This window comes from Diorhabda sublineata, chromosome 3 (genome assembly GCF_026230105.1).
Source record: "Diorhabda sublineata isolate icDioSubl1.1 chromosome 3, icDioSubl1.1, whole genome shotgun sequence".
Lineage (NCBI taxonomy): Eukaryota > Metazoa > Arthropoda > Insecta > Coleoptera > Chrysomelidae > Diorhabda > Diorhabda sublineata.
This window is the reverse complement of record NC_079476.1, coordinates 29,261,091-29,279,235: the sequence shown is the minus strand read 5'-3', so window position 1 is coordinate 29,279,235 and position 18,145 is coordinate 29,261,091. Positions and strand designations below refer to the sequence as shown.

The following is an 18,145-nucleotide window of genomic DNA, read 5'->3' as shown; positions in this document are numbered from 1 at the left end:
CTTTCAGATAGTAGTGTAGAATTATTTATTCCGTCAAACATTCTACATGGACATACTTAATAATCCATTAAAAATTCATATTGTTTGAATGCATAATTTAGAAAATATACTTAAATAAATAAAGTTCTAGTTCCGCAACTTTGAATGCCTATAATTTATTATATTATATATAGAAAATTTTTTATGTCACAGCATTATTTTCGCGTCATCTACTTACGAATTTTTTGCATCAAGTCCCGAAACACCCTGTATACATATCTATTATAAAATCGTAGACAATAAAAATCAACTACCCAGAAATGAAGCACTATTATTTTTTAAAAATTGACATTTTTCTAATTAAATAAATCTGCTACTCAATTGGATTGATAATCTTCCTTCCTCAGTTCATAACCATATTTGCAGATATTAAATGCGGTGATTCATTAAGAATTTTCTGAATCTCTGAATTGTATAATTTAGTACTTGGAATATAAAATTGATAACAATATCGCTAATTTCCGTGATAAGGTGTTATCAGAACTACTCCGTGAAATAATTGGAAAAACTCTTCTGGACAATGAAAGAAGTAGGAACATAAGAATAACAAAGATGGAAAACGTTAATGAGTGGATGCTAGGTGGAAAAAAGGAATGGAAAGATCGATAAGAGAATAGTTATAATTGTACGCAAAAAATCACCATTAGGGTGTCCCCTTACAGGATGGAGCGACAATTTAGCATGCAATAGGTAAAGTTACAACGAAAAAGAAATAGGCAATTTGCATAGTTTGAAAAAAAAGTTTTAAGAATGTTATTTGGAAATTACTAATAAGGAATGTCAAATTAGTTTCAACACAGTTACTTTTCGAAGTCAGAAACTCTCGATAGCCAAGCAAAGTCACTTCCAAGACCGATCCATAGATGCGAATCTAGTTCAAGTATTAACGAGCGGCGAGTGAAAACTAAATTTTCTATCTCACAGTGAGAGGTATGTATATCTTCTAGTAATTCATGGAAATGTTCTTCAATTGAATATAAATGAATACATCTAGTATCGTTTTCTATTAGCAAATCTGAATTAGATTACAAATTGGCAATTTTAGTACTAAAACAACTTTATCATGAAAACAAGTTATTGGGAAAATCTGAATCCATATTGCAGCAACCAGTAATGAAATTCAATTCAATACAAGTCGAGGATGATAATTAATTTTGATGCAAGTGCCTTTGTTGAATAGTTTTAAAAGATTAATATAGTGAAGAACCTATTTTTCTGTTAAATTTTATAAGAAAGTTTATCGAATAGTAATTCTTAGGCAGGTGCTTTGCTTTATTCATGCACTCATTCAAATGATGTTATTATGATAATTTGGTCATGGTTAATGTAATTTATTCTTTATGGCTATCAACTAACCTATGCTTCACATACTCACTTAATATTTTTTCTATAACTATGAACACTAAAGACTTGAGCGTAACATATGGGTTTGTATTTATTAGTTCTTCTGGTTTTCTATGGAGAGCATTGCATTTTTTCCTATTGTTTTGGCATGTATGGTGTTTTCATTGCTTCATTGCATATTTCTCACAGTTAATCCTTTTCTGTTTCACTCACCCATTTCATTATTTCTAGTGTTATTCCATCCTGTGCGCAAGCTGTTTCTGCTATTATTTTATTGCTTCCTTTATTCTCTTTTGGGTTATTTCTTCTATCTCCTCCATTTCTTCTCTACCTATCATTTGTTTAAGTATTGCCATACTTATTAACGTAATATTCTTACATTATACCTAGAACATATCCTATTTTTATTTTCATCTCATTGTGTATATATTTGCCTCGTTTTTTCGCTGTTATATTCTTCTTCATCTCCCACTAATCTCTTCTTTTGTTGTTTTCTGTTTGATTGAAATATATCTGGCTTTTAAATATTCGCTTTATTTTGGAAAAGGTATATTGAAATATTTTGAAAACTATATTCATTGTCTAATTGGAATCAGCTTAGAATTTAAGGAGAAATAAAAATATTTCTTTTTCGATATTATATCTAAAACTACGGATGTAAATGTGAAGCGTCTCATATAAAGAACTAGATGACTATTGCATATAAATGAAATTGCTGCCCTAAGACATTCCAGAACGAACCGAATAGGTTCATAAAATCTGAAATTTGCATACGAATAAGCTTTTATAACTATGTTTATATCATTTTTCCACTATTATTACGTTAATTAACAAGTCTCTAATCTAAAAATAGAGAGAATCAGTTTTTATCTCGTAGATAGTCCAATATAAAATTTCGTGATATGAAAATATGATTGTAATGAAAAATTTTTAGTTTTTGCAGAACATATATTTCAAGCAACTAACTTTATGGTATCTCTACCTATTTTTTAAAAAAACAATGTGTTCAATGGAAGTTTTGGAAGAATGCTAGAATTTCATTTTCCTATTGTGAAAGACGGCAACACTTTGGAGGAATCCTAGCATTAACTATTTGTTGTCGAAAAAGGAGAAATTAATTCAAACATTTTATTGATAAGATCTTCAGAGCACATATTTACTTTTAAACGTTTTAAACCACAACTCATAACTAGCCTGTCTCACTGTTAACGTAAGATAAATATAATAGAATAGTTTTATTCAATAATTTTTTTGCTTTGTTATTATTATAATCCAATCAAACTCCACTTGTTACTTTTGACATTGAAAACGTGAATTTGCATCTTGCTCATTAAGTGAGTGAAAGAGTTGCATCCCTTTCGAATATTGGTAAAGTGCAACGAATGACATTTCCACTCAGGAGTGAACTAGCAGAGAAATTTTAATAAAACTTGGGTCATATCTGCGGCTGACATTTTCGCAATAAGCGATTACAATAAATTTTCGAGTTTTGACAGGCTCCGAAAAAAATAGTCTTTTGTCGATACGGCAGAATATTAGTAATGAAGCTTTGCATTTCAGTGCTCTCGATTTATTTCGTAAATAAATGTTCCCGATTTTATAGTCGGTTGTGTCGTTTTTTAGGGTTATTTGTTGAGGATTTATAGTCCTCGTGTAAGCCAACAGCAGCCATTTACATCTGGTGAAAACATTCTCGTTATGCTTTATTACTGAAAACGACATCATTTTTAAAGATCTCCAAATGGATTTAGTCATTTAGTTTATAAAATACTAATAGGAAGCAATATGCTAATATCATATAAACAAATAATTCAACCTGCCTTCAGCCATTTTAGAGTCTGAAATATTTCATTGCCTTAAATAGAAAAACTTGATTATTTCTCAATATATTCTCATTTTATTGCCTCACACTTTTCAGAACGTCTGACTAAAGCTCTTGTGCCACTATAAAAATATTATGTGTTCATCTTTGGGGTAGGACGAGGCTTGATTAGGCCGATATGGTTAGTGTTCAATCGCCGTGAAGCCACATTCTTGTACCGTAGCCTTGGAAAGCCCAACAATGTGGACTAGAGTATTGTAGCCATCACTTTTTTGGTTCTTTGAGTGACATTTTCTATTAAAGGCCCTACTCAATAAAATGTTGTACCGCTTGAGGAAACCAGTCTTCTCAGTTAATGTGGTGAAGGATTGTCAAATATACCGGATATCAATTTCTTCGTACTAGGAAACTTGACAAGTAGTCAAAAGAATTTCCACCTTGAATAAAATATTTCACAGATTGCTTCATTAGGCAAAGAGGAGAGTACTTTTCTCCGCACTTCGTTTATTACAGTTTTTGGAATGAAAATATCTCTGGAAGATTAAGCTCTGGTAATGTAATGTTTATTTCTAGATTTGTCGTTCTAATGTCATGAAGAGCAAGGATATTGTGCTTTGCTATCTTTAACTCAACACAAATTACTCATTAACGTTCTTCGTATTTGATGTTGTTCAAAAAATGACCAATACTGTTATGTGAAAAGATACATTTTGAACTAAGTGTTAAACTGTCAACAAGAAGGCGCCGATCGCTTGGAGTGAATTTTTCAGTGAAATTCTATTAGGATCCTTTTATATTGTTATAAAATACCAGTTTCTTCATAGAAAATCTCTATTACACTTTGTACTTGGATAAAGTAGACTTTCTATTTAATTTCGATGTTTCGGCTCACGTATATAATAATTCTGTTCCTTTTGATTGAAACACTGCGTAGTTGTTGAATACATATATATATATATATATATATATATATATATATATATATATATATATATATATATATATATATATATATTCTTCAAAATTCATCGGAAGATGTTTCTGTGTCATGTTCTAGGAATTTTGTAATACTGCTGAAGGATGATTTATGATTTAGATTCTTTAAAATTTGTGGATATAAAGTAGATGTGGAAGAGCACGGCTATTAGAAATTTGAAGAATATCGTAAGCAATGTCCTATCTTATCTCTCAGTATATAGATTGTTTACCAAACAATCTGTATCTCAGAAATTAATGCTGATAGGTATAATCTGGTGGCATTTTGAAAACTCCGCCAAAAACAATAAGTTAGTTATTGCATTTGTGAAACATTTATTTTATTATTATTGTACATTAAATAAGGGCTGTGGAATTAGCAGCAGTGCTTTCAACTGAAAGTTAAAGACGGTATTCAAAAATGATATTTAATTGAAGAAAATTAACTTCGAAACTTACGAATCAAATCATAATTATGTCTAGAAATGTTCAATTCAAAAGGAGAACAACGATTGGATAGTATCTTGTTTTATTTGATTTCAAGTCAAAGCTATTCCAATATCTTGATAAAAAATCATGTGAACATCTTAGAACCTATGATGGAAGGGATATATTGATAAAAAACAAAATTATAGTTCGGCAAATCACTGGAATGATACTCTTTTTGGTTTTCAGCAGCTCTATATAACTTATATTAACCACCTAATTTCTTCTTTTATATGCTCAATTATCGTTGTTTCAAATAAAAATCTATATATTTTTCAATTATTCACAACAGATTATCTCTTGACATAATTAAATATAAAGCAAACATAGCAAGAGCTTACCTTTAATTTGAAAAGGTCCATTCTAGCCTGTGTGATATATTGAGTATTGCTGAGTTTGACGCTTCTCAAAATCTGTAACAATAAATATACGTATTTGAAAAAAATTTTCTATCAAATTCATATACAGTGCAGTATGTATATAGGAAGTATGTAAATATATAACAAATAATTGATTAACTAAATTATAATGAATCTATTTTGATATCTTGTCTATCATTAGTTCATTTTGTTTTATATAAATAATTTCCATTTTCAATTTTGGTTATTTGTATCTTGAGTTGAGATTTCTGTATTTTAAGAAACAAGTATCAGTACCAATCTTTCTATAACAGAATATTTAATCGGTTATTCAAAACAATCTTTTTTTCAGTAAGAGAAGGCATTTCTACCAAGTATAAGTCAATTTGGAGAAGTGATAGGTCTTTAGTTAAAAATAAAACTGCTTTTCTGAATAGATGAGATGAACCAGGGTATGAAAACTCGCTGGTGCGGAACGGGAAAAAGAGCTATAGCGTCCTCTATTGGTTCATTAGCACAACTAATACGTTTATCGATTTGACAGTATGTTACATTAAGGACTATGTTGTCGAGCCACAGAACAGCATTGACATTTGACATAATATAATGGATACGTAGTTGATCTGAGGTGGATGCCTGCCAACAACAACTTGTTAATATCATTGTAGTACGTGTTCAGTCGAAAAGAAGCGTTTTATTCACATTACATATGCAAGGAAAGGGTTGTATCATTATATTAAAAGAATTTATTTTAGGTTTGCTCTTCTTTCTGATGCCCAGTTAAGGAATGGAAATTTGTGAATATGTTCGAAGAATGTCATATTTTGTATATAAAACAAGGTGGCAAAGGTTTGGGATTAGTAAAGGGTGAGGAATGGAGAATCTTGCAGTTCAATTTTTCACAGTCGCATAGGAAGGACATTGATCACCAAGGGTATTAAGCATATCTTCGTAAATCTTAACCCTCTAAACCCTTTTAAATACAGGTACATGGGTCGATACTCCAATTTTTCGATTTTCTCAATTTCGGTGGATATCCTTTTTCCTTTAATTAATTGCGTAACTCTAGTTTACTTTTTTGACGTCGAACTTCACACCGACACTTCTAATAAGTCTTTGTTCGTTGCTATGGTAACGCAATATTTTGTTTATGCATGGAACTGGTCAAGGCTATTTAGATATTAATACATCCTCGTATGAAAAGAGTGATTTACCGAATTTCGTGAACTGTGGGGCTATTATCCTGTACCTTATCCTGAATTTGAGTGATGATATATATAATAAGTTGTGGGACCATATCAATGCAGTTTTGTAGAAGATAATTCCACTACCAATTAAAAGTTCACCATCAGACAGATCATGGAAAAAATTAATGAACTCAACTCAACTTGGCAGTTGAAAATGCAATTAGAGATGCTGTCGTTAAAACCATGCTCGTATCTAAAAGGATAGCATATAATGATAATATGTGCATTGGCAGATCTCTAGAAGCATCGAAAGAAGCTTTCTCTTCTTAGGAATTTATAGTAAGGACGATGGGTTTGTGATGGAAAAAAATAAGACAAAATATATTGTCGAGTGATGCCCGTCAGACCCACTCCACCACCATATAACCAGGAAACCATGATTTTAAAAAGGTTAATAGCTTCAAATATAGGTTCAATAATAACAACCAATCACGATATCAACCAAGAATTGATGAAGATATTTTTGCGATATTTGGGCGAATTTAAGATATAACGTACTGGTGAAATACACATATACATATACAAGTCACGTCAAGTATGTCCAAAACGTGCCTCAACGCCAACAACCAAAGCTCCAGGTTATGATTTATATTATTGCACAAGATCAAAAGTCAGGGTTACAGAAATATTGTGCAAAATTGATGCCGCATTCTCCCTTAACAACATTTGACGTGTTTTGGAGAGAGAAAAAGGATTTTGTGCGTAATTGTTGAAAAGACTGGTGTCTACCACCATGATTTGGAATAGAAACTAAGGAATGGTTTGAACCCAGTACTCAGGCTTCAAACTTCCATGTTTGGTTTTGAGACACAGAATGTATTTTACTCATAAATTACCTTTATAAAATAATAAACGTCGACCACTTGTTCAAATTTTAAACAAATTGGATGTTAAAATTCGTGAAAAAAGCACAAGAACAAGGAAATATCATTATATTTTAAACAGCATCACAAACCAAAGTATGAGTTGTTGGGAGATCCACTTTATTCCTCAGACTTTGCTTCCACAAAAATTTCTTTCACATCTTCCAGATTGTCACTCAAGGACTGAAATTCCATTTGTCAGAACACCACTGGAACAAATGCGCCAAAGTTCAGGGAGAGTATATTGAATAAATCAAACTACAAAACTTATTAACCAACTAGGCAAAAGCTAGGATTACATAGCAAACACTCGACTGGTAAGTGCGCAGTTTAAAAAATAGAATGATTAAAAATTTTCTCCGTTTACGTATTTGTACAAGTTAACTGAGAATTTTTATTCCCAATTAACGTTCTACTGATTTGCATTTTCCACTGTTTTATTATCTCTGGAAATAGTGAAGAATATTATGGAAAACAACGAGACGAAGCGAATTAAAATAATAGTGACTGCTGCTGCAAATAACGGTAGATCTAGCCGATGCTTTCAATTCCAACATATATTATCGGTGTGAAGTTTCTCATTACACAGCAAGAAAGTTGTAATTGTGTTCGAAAACTTGTTTTGTCCCACTAGAATTATTAACTAGCTTCCACATCTACTCCACGCATTTCGATTGTGAGATCGATATAAATTGGTTTCTGATCTATTTCTAGATATAATATTGCAAACAAACTTCCAATTATAATAACATTCGAAAGAAGCTTCAACAAAAAAAATAAATGAAAATCCGAACAACATCCGACAATAAGTGGCGCCTACCGTCGAGTAACGTTTTTTAGGATTTCGAGCTGGGAGATCTACAAAGGTTATAGAAAAAGATCCTAATGTCAAGTATTTTATTTCTTATTTGTTGATTGGTGAAAGAACAGGATATTGTATTCTTCATTAGATTATCGCATATGAATATACACAAATATAAATGAGAGGTTAATAGAAGCAGTTGAGGTGTTATAAAGGGACATAAACATAAAGCAATGAAACACCCTTCCACAAAAGGAACTTCAACGAGGATGCTACCTGTCACCTTGTTCTATTCAAATTATTTCTCTAACAATAACTGCAAGATTACAAGGGTAAATGTAGGACTATGAATTTACCGCTTGACGAAGGAAATCTCTTCACCCTCAGCTATGTGGACGATTACATAGTTATTTTTTAGGAATATAAAGATATAAAGGGGCTGAAAGGAAATCTGGATAAAGCTACGTATGTATTAGAGGCTACGGAAATGGATTTATAGCGTGAAACTGCGGGAGGATCTAAGATGGAAAGGATCACGAATAAGAGGAATGGAAAGATGAGTCTAGCTAAATTTACAATACTGTTCTGGTTTGAGCATGTGTAGAAAGGGCGGATATGATATAAGACATAAGATGAAGTCATCCAGAGTGAACTTGTGAGAAGAAAGGAGAGGAAACAATTGATTAGCATGGAAAATCAGAAAGAGAGGATTTAGAATTGCTGACTGAATACATAAGTAATCGAGAGCTCGGAAATAAACTAGAGTTAGCACACTTCGGTGGTGGTAACGAATCTAGCAATATACAGGATGAAGATTATTGTAATGAAGTTCAGTGCCTCCTTTGTTCTTTGAGATATTATTTTGAAAATTTGAGGGATTATAGCCATCATTAGTCTTCACATTTTAAAATTATTTACAATCTCACGCAGTGTTCGTTCCAGATTGCTGTGCCATATCAAAGCACTCCCTATACCTGAAATTTTTAGTTCTTGAGATATTCCGATTTTTCTGTGCAAAACAATGGTTATGTACCTATATTCAATCATTTAACAATTAATTGTGAGTTGAGTAGGATTTATTTGTCAAAAACTGATATTTTATCATTGCTCTTTGGTACTATAGAGGAGAAATTGCAAATACTAAGAAAAAAAAAATATATTACAGGAACAAAATATTGAAAAACTATACTATTTACTACAGAATTGTTTATCACAATAGGTATTCGAAATGACCTCCAAAGACATCTAAGCAAGCTTGAAAACGATTCATTGTTGAAGGTATTTTCTATTCTAAATTCTTAATGTAAGCCATTTTATAGAAATCTGGTGATGTTGGTAGCCATTGTAATGGACAATTTCTTCCGATCCATCTTCCTCTTTTTCTTTTATTTAACTTTGGAGAATTTTTTAATTCTTATATTAATGTATGTTTTTTGATATTTCATGGTGTATTAATGCGGTTTTATTTTTTTATCGTATTTGATGACTTTTTAATCTATTTTGTCAACATTGAGTTCTCTGTCCGATGTAAATAGCGTTATAGTCTACATTATACAAGATAGTTGATACACAATATAATTTCTTTTGTTTTTTTGCTAATAATCATCTTGTGATTAAGGTTTTATTTACTAATGAGTTTGTCACTATTGTAAAAAAATAAGCAGAAATAAATCAAGTTTTACTTATTCATTGTGGAAATTGACATTAATGTTAATTTCTTTCTTTTTTTTATCAAATTTCAGTTCTTTTCCATAAAGTAATAACAAGCTTTTATTCGACTTCAGTATCAGAACGCTAGCGTTTGTCGTACTTTTTGATAAATTTCTCGAATACAAAGAGATAATTTCTTGTAAGGAACAATTAGTTACAAAAAATCTTTTCCTTTTATTAAGTAGTGATATTGAATATTCTCGAGTGAATAAATTCAAAGCACTTGTATAATAAATAATTTTTCATCCGTTGGGAAGAAATTGAGAAAAACTTCTTTACCTATCTACTTGTCACGACAAAACGATATGAATTATGGGTTTATGGTTATAATGACAGTATGAAACGGGATAGAAGTAAAAGCACTTAGCTCTTTGAACTTTCTGTACCTCTTACTACTCTTATTCCAAACTTTCGACGGTTTAAGGTTCGAGAAAAGAGAGACAAAGCAGTCTGGTAAAAGTCGTAAAAGGTATTGCAAGTGTTTCTAATCAAAGATATCTTCTCTATTCTTATTATCAATGAATAGATAGATAAAAAAAGTTTTTTACAAGATTTTTCTACACTAACTCGAACGTCTAAAAGTATTTTTCTTTTCAAATTGAGGAAATTATACCAATTACAACCTACTTTCAATTTAAACATTTCGTTCCTAGAACTTGTTTATTGAATAAAGGTTTTGTTAATAAAAAATGCATTTTTCAATTTTTTTATTCATGTCAACACCTATTTATATCGCGACTGTAGAATAAGTTTCATATAAACGACTAGTAGTCGCTGTCTGTTTGAAATTATCTTTAGTGTTCATCTATTAAACGTTGCTTCAGGGCAATTTTTCGTATTCTGCAATACAGAAATGTGTTCATTGAGCTTTTAGTTTCAGGCAGTTTTAAATTTGTGAATAGTGAATAGTGCATATGTCGTTGCATTTTCCAGTCATTTAAAATCCATGCTACGACAAAAGAGCAGTTCTGTTCGTGAATAATTTAGATAAATGTTTAAAATATTCAAAAACAAACCTTCACAATAGAATCTCATCTACGAACGAACTAGATAAAAAAGTTGAAAAACATGATACAATAGCTATTCGTTAGCTATTCTACGGATATATCTACATGCTGAGAATTATCGATTACACTGGCCTACACGATTTTTGAAATACATTTCAAAGAATTATTTTTATAATGCTAATACATTCCAAATATGAAAGTATTCATAAAGTCCTTGTAAGTATCACTTTTCCATAAGTTTTTAGATCATTTATTATTTGCAGATAGTGAATTCTGTCATGAGTTATTGAATTGACTTGTATTTATAAGCAGAAAGGTTTGGTAGAGTGGTTTATTTAGTTTACATTTGAAAGGTATTATACAGACTGAGTTTTATGTATGGAACGCTTCAATTCTCTCGAAAACGGCCTATACGATTTGTATAAATTTTTGTGATACGACCGTGACATCTACATTGTTATCAGATCGGAAAAATAATGAACTTTATAATTTCAATAGATCACTTTATATATTTTATGTTTTTAGAAATCCTTAAGAAGTACTGTTTATTTTTCATATAATATTCTCTATACATAAAAGCCATAATTCCGAAGCATCATTTACAGTATCTCCACCAAAGTAACAATAAATATTGTACATTTAGATGGCTACGTTTAAATAAACTCGTTTAATTTAAAAATACTTTAATAATTTAGGTGCTAATACAAATCTCGTAACAAGGTGAAGTGTCAGTAAATTAGTAAAAAGTTTAACGAAACTGGTTTGGTAAAATATTTATCCAAAACATAGCGCAGAAGACCTATAACAACTGAAGACAAATCTTCAAAGGTTTGTGTCATGTTAGAAGTAGATTCACATTAGGAATTTTAAAAAACGTACAGTCAAGGCTATTACAGCAGATGCTGTAAATGTTGTCTATTTACTTAAATACAACGAGCCATGCGATTTTCAAAACTTTGCAATACATTTTGCGGCATCCCTGACTGCACAATTCTTCTTATCTCTGTGGTAATCATATCTTCTAATTTCTGAATATTGGCAGGTTTTCTTTTATAAACGATGTTTTTTAAGTTACCCTACAGGAAATAGTCTGAAGTATTCATGTCGGGTGATCGATGGGGTCATTCGATAAAACCACGCCTTCTAATCAATCTTCTGAGAAACACATTATTTAGGTATTGCCTCGCCACACACGCCTATTGAGGTGAGGCACCATCTTGTAACTAAATATTGTCGTTTGGGATATTGTTATTGCTTGAAAATTCCTAATAATAAAGTTTTTTTTTAAATTTATTTGAAAATACTTAGATTTAGAAATATCCATGCCAATTCAGGTATAATACTATTATTCAATAAATCTAACCACGCCGGACCATTTAAGTTACCCTTAATGAAAAATGGACCAATCATTTTGTCGCCTGTTATTCCAGCCCATACGTTCAGTTTTTCGGGATATTGGTGTGGGATTCACGCATCCAATGAGGATTGTTACGTAATAATTATGTACAATTATGCCGATTTATATTTCTATTGATACAAAAAGTGGCCTCATCGTAAAACATATCAGTAGTTAAAAAATTTGGATCATATTGATTGTAACATTTTTCCATCATTAAGTCTGCAAACTCTTCACGTTTATCAAAATCGTCATATGACACTCTTGAACCAACGTTATTTTATATGGATGGAATATATTATCACGTCAAATTTTCATTACGGATGTTTGCGAAATACTAAGTTCACTGGATATTTGTCTAGAACTCAAATGTGGATCATCTTCTAACAGAACACAAACTTCTAAAGTTTTGTTTTCAGTTGATGCAGTTTTTCTACGCCCTGATCTAGATAAATCTTTTACTGAACCAGTTTCGTTTATAATTTACTGACAGTAGATTTGATTATGGGACTTCGGTTAGGATATAAATTATTAAAGATATCATACGTTTCTTGTTGACTTCTACGCCTATCACCTTATCCTAATATCATTAAAATATCAAATCGTTCTTTTTCTGATAAACGATCCATTGTGACATTCAATAAACTCCTGCCATAATAATTTATTGAACAGTCAAATTTGATATTGTAGCCACCTAAATGTATTATTTTAACTTCAGCGGAGATAACGCAAATGTAGCAATAACTCCGAAATTATGGTATTTAGGTATAGGGAACACTAGATGAAAAGTAATAAGTATTTTTTAATAATTTTGAAAGCTGGAAAATATACAGGGTGATCCATTTGAGGTAACAAAGTTCATTGTTTTTCCGAAAAAAGGAAATATCTGACAACAATGTAGATACCACCATAAAACCTTTCGTATCACAAGATCCTTGTACACAAAAATTTATAAAAATCGTACTAGCCGTTTCCGAGATAATTGAGGCGTTCCATACATAAATCTCACTCTGTATAGTTAAACTTCCACCAGGAGCTTAGCAACACCATCAGGCATTAGCCGTTTTCTGGTGTTCAATTTCAATTCCTTATTTCACGTTTAATAATGATTTTCTTTGCTATTACCATAAATTACTCATTTATAGGTGGAAAAAATATACATTTAATATAAAAAGTTTTTTAAAAAAGATCATATTGTTATACCTAAATGGCATTCAAACAACTATTTCTCGCACACAAATGCTGAATACTTTTCACACGATTTTATTGTGTTTGATTCTCTCGATTTCCACTGCTTACAACGACCTCTTAGCCGCTTTTCATTGGGCACTGCATCTGAAGATGTAACATTCACTCCAACGTCTTCAACAGCTCTGTTCTGATAACGAAAGCTTAGAAAATCTATCACATCAATGTTTGGCCTAGTATACAACTGTTCTTTATATATATACCTACCACTTGGCGCTATGGACAGCAGTTGCCAATTCACTATTCACTGAACTACTGAGATTTTCTTTTACCTTTTTTTGTAGCAGGTAGAATAACTTGGATACAAAAAGTCAGCCGAAATTTTTTTAACCACAAAAATAATAAGTCATACGCACGGAAGTTGTCATATTTGGCTTATTCAATGTATTTTGATGTTGTTATCAAAACTAACAGAGTTTCATATGTTTGCTGGGTCAGCTGTAGCGAGTCATCGGTTTAGTGGCTAAAAGAGAAGAGCAAATAGGTATACCTTTCTTAGTTTCAATGGTATGGCGAGAGCTTGTTTTTTTTTATTCCAAAAAATATAGGTTAACCTCAAAACGAAAAGCTTGAGTTCTGAGATTTCAGGAAAGATTAAAGAAAAATTACAGTTTCTTTTGTATGTGGGACAGTCGTGCAATAGGGCATATGTGCCTTTTGTAGACCCCAAAAAGTGTACTTTTACCTAAGACAAGTCTTTTCCCAGCTAAGTGACCCCAAATTGAAGAAGGGTATTAAATAAATATTACGTTACTTTCCTTTGTGGGGTTTTTTAAATCTAAAAATAGCTATTACAGCTTTTTTCTGGATATTTGGTTCATTCTACTATGGTATACTCTTTATGTTACAGCAAGAAAATTATTTTGGTCTACCAGTATTATTAGTTGTGGATATACTCGTAGTGCAACAAGTGCAAAAAGTAAGCAAATCACATGAAGTGAAATGAAGATTTTTTGCATGTGTTGCATACAACATTTTTCTCACGTTCATAAGAAAACCAATGAAATGTTTTTGGGACACAGCAGGCAAATCAGCATGAAGATCGGGATCTTATGTTATTTATGAGTTTTCTTTGTCTTTTATCGGCCGCGAAAGAATGAAAGAGAATTAAAATGGTTCTTCTACTAAATATTATAATTAAATTAGAAGAAACACTTTTCCATTTTGATTGGAATTTTTTATAGTGTTTCGTAAGGCATGTTCAGTATTAATATGACAGAAGTTATGAAAAGAGCACGTGAAAGTAAAGGAATAGTGAAAGTGATTAATAAAGTAGTAAAAAAGTTATTTGGTTCAAGGCGAGAATGGCGTAAAATGAAGTTATGAATGGTTTCATAACATATAGTACAGGCACAACGTGTGGAAAAGTAGAGAGCATAAAATATGTTATAACAAACTATTCATTAACATAGGAGAAGTTTGAACCTGCTATGTAAGGAACAATGTTTTGAATATGTTATTATAGAATTTGTGAAATGTTTTTCAAAACTACTCCATTATAATTTTATTTCACTGTATTTATACGTGGAATTTCTACTTTGCCAATTTCTGCATCCTTGCAATAGTTCTATCTGCCAATTGAGTTCCAGTATTTTTTAGAAATTTTGCGAATGATCTACCGAAGCAATGCATTGTTACATTTCAAAATACTCCATTCGTAGAATTCTTCAATTCCGTATTTTAGCAAATAGCTTGAGTACACTTCGGTACTTTAGATATCAGCTCTATGACATTACTCTACCGCCAAATGCAAAAGTTGTGAAATATTTTACAGGGTAAGAATTGACTGACTCACTTCTTACATCAAAAAATAGGAGATTTTTAAAAGAATTTTTTATAATTTCGACTTTTTTGACCGATGACTTACAAAATTTTGTTCTTAAATGTTATTATTCACTTACAATAAATATTTCGCCTCGTTGAATACTCAGAGCAAAACGATGAAGATTTCACATAATCGTTTAGGGAAAATAGAAAAGCACAGTTTTTGTGAAATTTCAGACACTCTTTAAATCGATTTTCATTTTATTGATATTATTTCTCTATATATAAGTTTACTGAGGCAGTATTTGCCCAATGAATTCTCGTTCATTATAATCGTCAATATTTTTCATTCTAAAACTGCAAATAGGATAATTGTTGGAATTAATATTTGACTGACGTTTCTACAACAGCAATTTCATTATTCATATCAAAGTAGCCTTCAGCGAATATTCATATTTGAGGCATTCATTTACAATTGTTTCATAATTTCTAATGATTTTTAATAGAATGCATATTCTAGAAATGTTAGTTAGTATTTATTCAATATGATAGAAATATAAAATATTCTAATATTTGACCCGAAATTTAATAATTTTCATTATACTGGAGCAATAAACAATTCATTTCCACTAAATAATGTTAAATAAAGTTTTGTCTTTTACTTTTACGTAGGAAATCATTATTGTTTCAAATGTTCTTGATTTTAGGTTTCTTTTGTTTAAAATTAGTTTTTTTTAATGAATTTTTCAAAGAAAGGAAGAAACTCACATTGACTATAGATGACGCTGACCTTAGCTACCATCAAATAATATTGTTGACAGTTCAAGCTTTTTATTGTTTTTATTTTATAACTTTTATTAAGTTATTGCTGCTGTTTTAGTATTCATCTCGCGTTGTGGAGGCTACAAGAAAAGCAACATTTAATTTATCACCGCAAAAATCGGCTCTACAGTATGATATAGCATATTCTAATTTTCTCTAGTAGTATAGAATGAAAAGCACTAAAATAAACTCCTGTAAACTCGTCTTTCGGGAAAATCCAGAAGATAAATCAAAAGTATGGAACTTGTCATCTTGGAGTGGAGTGAGAAGAAAATATTTCTAGATAATAAAAGTGTTTAGGGAAAAACGTTTGAGAAAGTTTAGAAGTGAAACATCAGATAAACATTTGCACAATCCATTGATAGATCATATTGAATATTGATATGAATATTAATATTCAAATCATTCATTGTTGGAATTCCAAATACAAAGACAAGAGAATAAGTCGTTCTTTTCGAACTAATGGAAATTCTTTTGCACATTTCAACGAATATGCTCTATTTCGACCTTCAACTATTACTCCAAGCAGTTTTTTTTCTAATAAACTCAAACTATACAATGGCAGACTCAGAATCAAATATAACAAAAACTTATTTAACGAACTGACCATTAATGCTGACGAAATTGCTGCTGGTTCAGAACCTACTAAGTTATATACTGAAACATTATATTCGAAAAATTTTCTTGTTAAATTTGCAGTCTAACGTCTAATAATGAATGATTGAAAAATCTTGAGCTTGAGTTTTACTTAGTGTGCAATTATACTTCAATAGTATCACCACTAGACATGTATCTTTTCTAACAATCAGTTTTCAAGTTACCTATTTATTATTGTCGAGTTAATAGTATGCTTCCTTATTTACCGTATTCGTGAATTTAGACACTGCTTTTGTGTGTATAGGGATCTTTGTTTGTAGAACAGACCAAGCCGACTGTACGCACATGGGTGTGTATTTTATGTGCCAGTTAATACATTTGCATATAGAAGACTAATTCGCATACCACTAACGGAATTCAGGTGGAAATACGTATAATAGATCTTGCAATTGTACTTCCCTTCTAAGAGATATTATACACTAATTAATACAATTACGCTCTAGTTCAATTAAAAATAGACAATTCATCATATAAATGTGGAAGATTCATTCTGGTACGGAAGAATAAATGTCAAGGAAAGTTTGTGAAAGGGATTAAAGGTTTCTAGTAAATGAAAATTCACTTTACTACTGTTAATCATAATATTTTTGAAATAATCGAATAAATGTTAACACGAGAAGATGATAGTTTTGAAAAGTACTTTATTGGGATCGTATCGTAATGCTTGGTGAAACATAAAATACAATTTACTAGTACATTGAGCAATACTGTGAAAGCAAAATTTCGTTAAATCATCCCACTACAGGATACAATAGAAAATAATTGTAGAATTCTTCTATGGTTTGTTATAGAGATTTTTTATGTCGGTGAAGAGATATTCATGGGTGTGGTATAACAAATGTTTAATACTAGGATGAGCCATAATTTTTGCACTTTTGAAACTGTTATTAAAAAAGAAAATACATTGTATTCAAACAAATGTTTATTTAAAATTAAGAATATAAAATGGAAACTTATTTCTTGAAAATAATATTGGCCAAATGGCCACCGCAGATTGGTGCCAGAAGGGGAAAAATCGATTTTCTAAAGGGCTGATTTAGATTATTTACTTTGTGATTCTCATATAAGATACAGGACTGAGAACAGCATACATTTTCCCTATTTCAAAGATATTTCCAATAATTTAGGCCCACTGTCAGAATAACGGAAGAAAAGACGAAGAATAATTATCAGGACACTGGGAAATAATCAAAATAGAGCGCGTTAAGAACTTTATAAGTCCCAAATTTTGAATAAGCACTGAGAACACCTATGATTACTAAAAAAGCTCCGGCTTCCTCCGAGATATGAAATATTCCAGACTATATATGTAAAGATAAGTAAAGATTAGAACAAAAATCATCTACCTATCCTATCATGACATTGCAAAGGAAGAAAATAATTACAGTACGCTTTTTCTTGCTCCACTACCTTGTTCCCTTAATTTGCTTAAATAATACATTTCTACCATACTGAAATTCATAAATAGCAATGCAATAATCTAACAAAAAAAAATTCAAGCTCTTCTATTTGCCATCCACAGTGCACAAAATTTTTTTGCATGATGTTAAAATAATGGAAAGTCGATTTTCTCGGAAAAGGCACAAGAAAGTAAGAATAAGAAT

The 18,145-nt window shown here is 31.0% G+C and overlaps 1 protein-coding gene across 5 annotated transcripts in view; it reads right to left on the bottom strand.

The window, feature by feature from the left end:
- The window catches only part of LOC130441952 (glucose transporter type 1), a 537,558-nt gene that overhangs the window by 181,304 nt on the left and 338,109 nt on the right, over window positions 1-18,145 (bottom strand). For all 5 annotated transcript variants that reach the window (XM_056775874.1, XM_056775875.1, XM_056775876.1 and 2 more), the window contains one exon: window positions 5,008-5,079. Coding sequence is in view for 4 of the 5 variants with exons in the window: in XM_056775875.1 (XP_056631853.1) it covers window positions 5,008-5,028 (21 nt within the window). In the remaining variant the exon portion in view is untranslated. The remainder of the gene's footprint in view (window positions 1-5,007; window positions 5,080-18,145) is intronic.